This window comes from Theobroma umbraticum, unplaced genomic scaffold, assembly GCF_002168275.2.
Source record: "Theobroma umbraticum cultivar Fairchild unplaced genomic scaffold, ASM216827v3 scaffold_147.0, whole genome shotgun sequence".
NCBI classification, from domain to species: Eukaryota; Viridiplantae; Streptophyta; class Magnoliopsida; order Malvales; family Malvaceae; genus Theobroma; species Theobroma umbraticum.
Window position 1 is genome coordinate 6,383,705 of NW_018397259.1, and position 10,472 is coordinate 6,394,176.

A 10,472-nucleotide genomic window follows, 5' to 3' on the forward strand; every position below is an offset into this window, starting at 1 on the left:
AGGTATTATGCAATATTTATATTACATTTATAATTCCTTTAAGTTATCTTACCATAAATATTTAGACTAATTATATATTCACTTTTAATTTTTTTAGGGTCATGTTCTGTAAAATCATTACAAATTGAAGTTGGAGCCTTGGAGATTCATATTTTTGAAATTTAGTAATTTATGTCATTAAGCTTTAAGTTGTGGAACTCTTGTTTGTTTATTTATTATATGAAGACTAATGCTAATTTCTTTGTGATCATATTTAATTATAGAACTTTTGAAACTAATGTTTACTTATTATATAACTATTTGAATTAATAAAAAAGACCCATGTTAAATGAAAAAAAATCAAATTATTTAACAAAAAAATTAATTTGAAATTAATGCCATTGTATCTTTAACCATTTTAGTCCATGGATCTTTAACTATTTTAACCCATTGAAATTAATGTTGCCCATGAATCTTTAACCATTTTAGCCCATAGATCACAGTCCAAGTCAACCCATTTTAGCCCAAGTCAATATAAGTCAACTCATAGATCTCACCCTCAAAAACTGACCGAACCGACTGAAATTGAGTCTCTAAAAAACCTACCGAAACCGACATTGCATCATATGCGGTTCGGTCGGTTATATTGAAAAAAATTTTCATCGGTTTTTGGTCAAAATCGAACTGAAACCGACAAAACCGACCGCCGCACACCCCTAGTTTTCATATAAGTAGACAGCTTAAATGGGATTGGTGTGAAGGCCTTTCTTAATTCTCCTTTGTTCTTTATTCAACCTGATTTATTGGAATATATCAGCTTCTAAATGATACAATTATATCATAGTCACATCTGGGATGATGCCCATATACGTTCTAAATTCTCAGTAAAATCTTTCTTTCTGCCGAGGATTATGGTGACATGATCAGCATTCTGAATAATGTTAAGTTCTACATCTGGGAACTTCATCTTGATATTGACGCTGCGGTCCAATGGGACAACCGCGTCCTGATCACCATGGATGAGACAAACCTTTACTCTTGATCTATACAAGATTTCCAGATAGTCATGCATGTACTTTGCTCCTCCACATATGACATTATGCATGCTATGCCAAGCAGAATGATGGGTATGCCTAGTGAAGTCTACTGCCATGAAGTCGAGTTCTCTGGAAAGGTAAAATTAATGAAACAGAAGCTTGTCATTGATGCCCCCAACAGTGCAAAAACATGCAGTTATCATAATTGTTGTGCTGAATGTACATATCCATATGTGTGTGTGCCTGCGTACATTTCTATATAATTGTGAGTGTATTGATCAATAAAGAGTAATTCATTTGTTACCTTCTTTGAGTCAATAGCTTCAGAATCCTCTCCCACACCCTATGGTTCCGGCAACAGAGGAAGCAAAAACATCTGCCCACATGCTCATACCATGACATAACCGATTGAACAAATGCCAGTGGTGGCCACAATCTTTTCCCAGCAAGTGTTTCAAGCACCATTAAAGTACTTGTTCCATCTTTTGCAGAGGGGAAGTAAGGCTAGATGTAGAATGCACAGAACATGTTCAATGTGAGATAAATGGAAACAGATGAAACAGAGAGAATTAAGAAAAGGGAGGTTCAAGTGACTTCAATTAAATCCAAACATAGTGGAAAAAAACACACTGGTTGATTGAATAATCAATGGAAGTTATATTAGTCGAATACTCAATACCACTTGGCTATTGTCTTTGTTCTGCTATAGGCAATTAACATGTTTCAGAAACATTTTTTGACATTGGTTTTGGGTGTTGTAGAAAATTTTTCAGTGGAAAAGGCTGATTATTAACTTCTGCTGAATAATTAAATGCTAATGTCATCCACTCACAGGTGCAACAAGAGTGACTGATTTGACAAACTTTGAGTACTTTGCAGCTAAGGCCACAGCAACTATGCAACCCATGGAATGTGCTACCAAATGGAAAGAATTCAACTGATATGGAGAGATTACAGACTTCTCTATCATTTCCACATGATCATTCAAAGCATACATACTGTCACTTGGCTTTGGACTTCTTCCAAATCCCAAAAGGTCAACAGCAAAAAGTCTGTAGTGACCCTTTACCGGTCCAGATAGATTCTTAAAAACTGTATCTGTCCATAACGAGGAAGAAGAAAGGAACCCATGTAAAAATATCACATTTTCAGCTGACTCTCCTCTTGAATCATCACTTTCCACTGTCAAACGAAAAGACTGGCATCAAAATTAATGATTAAAAAAAAAAACCACATGCATTGCCCAAGAATTACCTTGTGGCTGCTCTTTCACAACAACATGAAGCTTCTGACAATCATTCTTCATCCAAGAAACACAAGACTCACATCCACAATCAGACCACCTATTCACCAACCTTCCTCCACCACCAAAACCATCACTTTTCTTTCTATATTCCCATTGTCTTCGAAAACCAAGAAACCCCATTTCCCTGAATACATTTTTCCTCCCATACAAAGTCTCTGACAAATCCCTCTCTCCATCACCACAATCTCCATTTTGCTCTCCCTTGTTTACACAATAACATGGAGAGGCTTCACCTTCAAAGAACTCATCAAGAAACCTGCATACCACACAAAGAATAGCATCAAGAAGGTCGAGGAAAAGAAAGACAAAAAAAGTGATGGCATCAAGCAGGATTGTGCCACATTTCCTTGTCCCTTTTCCGAGTAAATTTGCAATCGACATGGATGGAAAAAATAACTTAAATGAAGGAAAGTGGTAAGACAGGTGGACAAGTGAAAAAACTGTGTGGAGTTCGAGGGTTGGACAGGAAGAACATATATAAAAGTTGAAAGACAAGAAGTGAAAATGGTTTCGGACAACGCGAAGATAAGCGATGAATGTTGGAGCCACGTCCTGGCTATGAAGAATAGAATATGGAGTCGAAAGAGTTTCCAGAATCTTGGGAAAATTCATCCTTTTATACTGTTGGAAATGGAAGTCGTATAAATATATATATATATATATATATTATTTCTAATAATACTCCATATTGTTTATAAATATATATAGATTTATGTTTTATATATATTTTGTCCATCGATTTTAGAAATAATTAAATCATTAAACGGCACCATGAAACTTGTGGGACAGTTTTTAAGTGAAGATAACAATTTAATAGATCTTGTTCGCTAAATGAATTGATTTATATGTATAAAAAATTTGCATAACTTTATCTAGTTTAAATATTTTATTTTATCTTAAAATAATTATGTTTTAAATTTTATATTGTATTCTATTTGCTCCATGCTTTACATCATTTAGATTTATATATGATAATAATTAAAGTATTTTCGAATGTTGTTTGGATCTAATTTTCTTCTTATGCAATTTTAAAAATATTCACTTTTTCATTGGTTTAATATATTTAAGATTTTATTCCCGAGTGTTTCATATAAAGATTGAACATAAGAATTACCAATTTTTTAGATTTGATTTTTTTAATAAAAAAATTAATAAGTAACGTGGGTATATATTATATCTCAATATGCCTAATCAATTTTTTTTTTTTAATTTTATACTGCATTCAATTCAATTTAAGATTTTGTATTTTAAATAAATGAAATAAAATCTCCATAAAGATCCATGCTTCGTCTGTTGGCATTTGAAAATAGGGTAAAGAGCTGTATTTGTCTGGTTTTGGAAAAATATCTAAGTCATTTACCATTTTTTTTAAGTTATAAATCTCAAGTTTTTAATAAATAATAAATGCCCAAATAGTTAAATGTCTAAATTTTAATGTGGGACGTATTTAGAAACAGAAATCGAAATGCAGCCCTGACTCCACTATGGACCTCGTAAAATGCCACCACCATTTTAAGGTACAATACTGTGAAGACAGCAGAATCTGACCCCTAATGTTAGGCTTTCCTGTTTTGCTTGCTCTGTATTGTAACCATGTATATTATGTCCAGGGAAGTATTTTATAGGAGTAGTTTTGTTTAATGTACAAAGCAACCCTCACCACACTAATTGCCCTAGAATTTGGGCTGGATGCAAATTTTAGTTGTAAGTCCTAGGATAAAAGATTTGTTTATTTTAGTCAGTGAATCTATCGTAGAGACAAGTTTAGCTTTCATTTATTTAACCTTGAGAAATGGCTTCTCGGGGATATTGGGATGGCTGACTCCTTGTGAATTTAATTGGACTTGTAACATGCATGAGTGCGAATTACTTAAACTGTTGAAAGATGATGGAGTTCCATTGATTTCTATAGTATTCTGTTTATAAGTGTTCATCATGTTTCTGCTGCAAGGGGCCAATGGACAACTATGGTGCTACTGTCATGTGTTGTCGCTTGTTGATCAATAGATTCATTTGCACAATGCTACCACTCGCATTTCAAGTAAAATAGAACATGGATTTAGAACCAAAACACATAGCAACTTTAGTGCAGTCAACAAGTCAAATACTTCCCCCTCTCTCTCACTTGGATTGAAATTTCAGATGAATATATAGCTATGTTTGAATTGGGTAGAAGTCTACAACTTTTTATAATAGATGAGAATAGGGAGGAAACCTTTATTTCCACAAAGAAAACTTCCTTAAAATTTTCAAAGTAAAAATAATTATGGAACCTTGTTGAAAGTGTTGGGATAATCTAAAAATTATTTTTATAAGAAGGTTTATTTCTAATTCTTAAAACATAAAAGATATAATAATTAAATATTTTCAAAATTAGAAACAATACCATGATATTATTGTGCTTGCATCAGAGACATTTAATTTGAATTTAAAAAAAATATATTAAAAACCTCCAATGATATGGAATTTAAAGAAAGTTATGAGTGATAGTTTCTTGAAAATTTTTAAGTGAAGAAATTTTCTAATACTCTGCCAAAAGTATGGGAGAATTTAGAAAAATTTTTAATATAAAGGGTTTGCATTAAAAAAATAAAAAATAAAATAAGAAATAAAAATTAAGAGAAACAAAATTAAATATTAAATTTAAATTTATTAACCTTAAAAATAATATAACACATTATTAATTGGTACTATTTTTGGAATGGACGTCATGGGTGCTAATACCTTCCCCACACGTTTGTCTATACTTTTTCATGAAACTAATTCTAGTATAAAACTTTATTAAAAAAGGTCATTCAATTAAATGGTCAATTACATCTAAACAGAAACAATTGATGGCAACTCCTATTAATTAGATTTTCAGACTCACCTTATGAAAGATGTTAAAGCCTTCTTAATTCTACTTTGTTCTTCATTCAACCAGATTTATTGGTCTCATTTTTCCTTTTATAGAAGTTACTAGGTTGATTTTCTGTTATGTTTGAATTTGGTAGAAGTCTACAACCTTTATGATAGATAAGAATAGAAAGGAAAACTTTGTTTCCATGAAGAAAGTTTCCTTAATTTTACTGCATTACTCCAGCATTATTCAGCAAAAACATTTTCAAAAAACCAAGTTGCAACTTGATACATATAAACGTTTGCAGGTTCAGTCCAGAAGTATATATTGGTGAGAAAGTTCATTCAAGCATAACTTGCTGTGGATACAAGCACATTGCATAGAACCGAGTTCATGAAATGGTCAGCGGTGGTTTGAAATGGTTAGAAGCATTTCATCTGCACAACATGTTCCAAGGGTAAACAAACACCAGCAAAGATCTGATTTCGAATGTGTTCTTGCAATTGTGGAGCTATGCTGGCAAGCAGGGCTGATCGAAATGACGAAAATTTGAACTCTGGTTCATTAATTGCGGATGAATTTTTGGTGGTTTCAGAGGGATTGAGTCGTCATCACATGATGGTTTAAGTGCCATAGCAAATGGCACCTTGAGGACATGGGAGACACTTAGATCTGGCGTTCAGAAGCTGCTATTGGGTATCCAGCAAAGGTTTGTAAATATTGTTCTGTCCGAAGCCCTTGTAGACCATAAGTGGGCAAGATTCTCATCTCACATGGTTACAAGTTTTCATGTAAATCTTCAATTGCTTCTTTATTATTATTATTTACATTAACGAATTTTGTCAAATTATCACTAGAGTCGGACATAAATACATTAATATCAACCTGAAATGAATTGTATGTGTATCTGTTCGTTTTGGTTATTGATATTTCATTTCCGGGTTCATTTGCCCTTTTTTTCAGCCACCATACATCAATGCAATCCGTCTCCACTTGCATGTAAATATTGATAATACTAGGGTGCCTGTTCGCCTTATAAAGCTTCAATTTTCAGCAGTTTTTAGGCATTTGCAATCTCTCTTTCATTGTTTTTATAGCTCACATGACTCTATCTTTCGTTCTTTTGTTCTTATTTCATAGCAACTTGGATTCAGGTCAGTTGATGGATGGGTTGGGTAGGCCGGGTGGGGTTTGCGAGCTCCACGTACATGTTGATAATAGCCTCGACGTGGAGCATTGAAGTAATGTGCAATTTCTGAACTATTTCTTTCTCTCTTTTACGAGCAACAGATCAAATTCATCTTTGATCTATTGAACACATTAATTATTATGTTTGACATATATATGGTTTTTGGGAACTTACATCAACTATATTCCCATCAAATTCATTGTACAACCATTGAAAACTAGTCAGGCTTGAGGCTTGAGTTTACATTCTTGCTTCTGGGAAAATCTAGTTTTTTCCTTTTTCCCCTGAATTTCAAACTGGATGATTATGTTGATCAGATGCAGCATTTTCCCAAATCCGCACCAAATTCTGAGCAAAATCTTTCTCTCTTGTGAAGATCACAGAGCGGTGGCCAGCATTTGCAATGTTGTTAACCTCCACATCAGGGAATTTCTTCTTAATGTCGTTGCCACACTCTGGTGGAACAGATTTGTCCCTGTTCCCAAGAATTACATGGACTTTTGTTCTTGATTGCATCAAGGTTTCCAGGTTTTTGTCCATGAGTTTTACTCCCCTAAACAGCACATTGTGCATGGTATGCCAGCCTGAATGATGGGTGTGCTTTGTCAAGTCTAAAAGCATGAAATCCAGATTCCTGAAAGGCAATAAAGAGAAAATGCCAGAATTAGAGCATCTGATTAACGGGTCAAAACTCATCATGATCAACCTATACATTAATAACTAACTTCTGAGTTATTACCTTAATCCAGTGAATCGCTTAATAAGTCTCTCCCAGGTCCTATGGTTTCGGCACATTAATAAACAGACACATCGACCCAAGTGTTCATACCAAGCCATGATGGATGACAGAAACGCTTGTGGCGGCCACAGTTTTTTGGATGTAACGCAATTCATCACGGTGAATTCCACTCCATCCTTTGAAGGAAAGTAAGGCTGAAACAGAACCCAAATCAGAACCAAAATATATATATTCGTTATAGATTAATTTTGTTATAATTATTCTTATGTATATCATTTGTGTACTCACAGGGGCTACAAGGGAAATGGATTTGACAGATTTGGAGTGCTTTGCAGCTAAGGCTAATGCAATTATACAGCCCATGGAGTGAGCAACCACGTGGAAAGAATCGAATTGAAATGGAGAGATTACAGATTTCTCAATCCATTCCACATGGTCTTTCATGGTGTATAGACAGTCCCTTGGCTTTGGACTTTTCCCAAATCCCAGCAGATCAACCGCAAACAAGCTGTACTTGCTGTTCGTTGATTCGGATAGCTTTGGGAAAACCGTTTTTGTCCAAAACGAGGAAGAACTGAGAATGCCATGTATGAATATCACCTTCTCCGATGGGTTTCCCTCGGAATCCTTTCGAATGCCTGTCAAAGACAAAAGGATTGATGTCAAAATTAATAATTTATTTTTTCAAATAATCGTCATATTTAGATATATATTTCGAAAATTAGTCTTTCAAAACAAAAAATAGTTCGAGAAAATAAAACATGAAAAGTCAGAAGGCAATGTAAAACTTTAATACATTAATAAAATATACAATTTACGTCATTAAACAAGAAATATTTTAAAAAGAAAAAAATAAGAAGAAAGATTGAATCCAACAACTACCCGTTTGGTTGAATTAGAGTATATATTATGGTATTTTAAAATATATTTTGGTTCGTAAGATAGATACTTAATTAGTTAATAGTTAAGATGAAAGTTTATGTTGCTCAAGCAATATTTGGCGTTTATTAATAAAAACAAAATACAGCATAACAGTTCAGATTATCATATGCTTAATTAAAAATTAAAAAATAATTAAAGTATTAATTATAATAAATCGATACAAATCAATTGCCAGATTATTGGCTTTGATTTGGTTGCATCATATTTGTTAGAAGGAAAATTCTTGTATAATATAAAACTGTATAACTTAGAAATCTAAATTATGTATTGACCAATCTTAATTATGTGTCTTCATTAATTCTAATCTTGTTCATAGTTTAACTCTAATTGACTAACATTATTACAGTACAACCCTTAACTAGATCATGTAGTCTAAACAGATAATCATATTGTATAATAATTCTAATTAAATACGTTATATATTTATTTTAATAATATTAAAGAATATATTCCAAAACAAATAAGGAAAGATTCTCAATCCAATCATGTGACAATGATAATACATATAACCTAATTTAAATAAAAAAAAAATGATCCTCAACCTGAAGCATGCAATTACCTTGTGAAGAAGTCTCCCCCACCACGAAATAAAGCTTGTGATCATCTGTTTTCATCCAGGAGATGCAAGAATCACATCCACAATCAGACCACCTATGTCCCAAACTATAGGCAGCAGCCTTCTTTTGGTTCCTGAAACTATACCCAGATTTAACACCTTTCTTTTGGTTCAACAATTTTTCCACAAATTGAAGCAAAGAAATTAATTCCTTCAATTTCTTTTTCCTCCCATGCAAAGTCTCTGACATCCCAATTTCCTCATTATAAGCACCTTTCCCATTGCTCCCATTCATCTCACTCTTCTTGGTTACGCAGTAACATGGCGTGGCCTTCCCTTCAAAGAACTCATCAAGATATTTGTATATGACACAGAAAACTGAGTCAAGAAAGTCGAGATATGAAAACACAACAAAATTTGGGGCAGAGAGGAGGTTTTTGGTGCACTTTCTTGTCCAATTTCTTAGGAAAGTCGAAGTAGACATGGAAAGGAAGCGGTGAGTTTGTGAAAACTCGAGGCTGAGAAGCCTAAGAACATTAAGACTTTAGCTGGAGATGAAGGACTTTTATGAGTGTATAAATAAGTGATAATTAAAAGGGCAAGATGGAAGAGAATGTGAATAAACAATTTAGGTGTATATTTAAAAGAAAAAAAAAACATTAACAAGATTGATAATGATTTGCAATTTGGAATTAAAAAATAAATTAATCAAGACTATATACATGCATGTATTTTCTTATTTAAATATTTAGATTTAAATTTTTTTCTCAATAAAAAAAATTCGCATATGACTCATACATGATTTGCAAAGATCCATTAATGCCTCAGTCAATCCAATATACAAATTTTGGGCTTCGATATTCTTCTATAATATTGCACGTTGAAGAGTGAGATGTTTGATGTGGCACAACCAATGCAACTACAAGAGAAACAAAAATTTGATGTGGCAATAGCTAGGGAGCAAAAAACCAAATAAGTAAATTCATGTGTTTACATGTTGCTAAGGTAATGGGCACAATTCACATTTTCAATTCAAAAAATATGTCTAAATATTTATATACTTAAAAATCATTATATCTTTTACTACATTCTATCTCACTTAATTGTACAATGTTCTCGTTGCATTGTCTCTTAACTCATATAAAAAAAAGACTCCTCTACTACTCTGGGTCTACCTTAACCCTTATGTCTCTCATGAGAATTCCACACAGTGAATATCTAGATTTGTTCTAATACCACTTGTCACGGACTTACATTTTCAATCCAAAAATTATATCTGATAGGTAGTGGAAGGCTCATGTTGATATATCTAAAACTCATTTTATCTCTTCTTGAAGTAAAATCCGTGATATTCATTTCTATGAATACAACTCTTTTTGATATAAAGTTTAAGACCTTGATGAATTATGCTATCTAGATTTAAAAGTGGAAAGATGAAAACAATAACATGATGGGTATATAATGCAAAATTTAAAGATAAAAGATTTAGTATCTCATCTTCAAACTAGTCAAATTAGTAGTATTGTTGGATTTTTTGGTATTTTTATAATATTTGTACAAAGTCATAGCCTTTCAATCTGATAAAGGTAATTGGACATAGGAGCTAATTAGAAATTATAATTAGGCTTTAAATAGACTTGTGCATACGATACAATAACAAGATAATACAACACACTGTTAAGCGGTTTGGTCACAATAATTGTATTTCATGTTTTTAATCATGTTTTAATTTATTTAATCTATACAAGACGTATTAAGTTAATTATGTTATTATGCATATATATAATACGTGATCTGTTTATAATCCGTTTTATTAATTGTGTAAACATATATACCTGATGACACATTTATAACCTGAATATGACTCGTTTAGACCCTTTTATAT

At 32.7% G+C, this 10,472-nt stretch overlaps 2 protein-coding genes across 2 annotated transcripts in view; both read right to left on the reverse strand.

Moving 5' to 3' along the window:
* Positions 1–795: 795 nt before the first annotated feature.
* Positions 796–2,703, reverse strand: LOC110415247 (putative lysophospholipase BODYGUARD 4). The gene is made up of 4 exons (XM_021426838.2): positions 2,271–2,703; positions 1,849–2,198; positions 1,321–1,520; positions 796–1,145 (listed from the first exon to the last, which is right to left on the reverse strand). The coding sequence occupies exons 1-4, from the start codon at positions 2,701–2,703 to the stop codon at positions 824–826; spliced, it is 1,305 nt and encodes a 434-aa protein (XP_021282513.1). The 3' UTR covers positions 796–823.
* A 3,938-nt stretch (positions 2,704–6,641) lies between these two features.
* The window catches only part of LOC110414892 (putative lysophospholipase BODYGUARD 4), a 24,804-nt gene continuing 20,973 nt past the window's right edge, over positions 6,642–10,472 (reverse strand). The window contains exons 3-5 of the mRNA XM_089783325.1: positions 7,378–7,626; positions 7,090–7,283; positions 6,642–6,984 (exon numbers count right to left, since the gene is read on the reverse strand). Coding sequence (XP_089639451.1) covers positions 6,642–6,984; positions 7,090–7,283; positions 7,378–7,626 — 786 coding nt within the window. The remainder of the gene's footprint in view (positions 6,985–7,089; positions 7,284–7,377; positions 7,627–10,472) is intronic.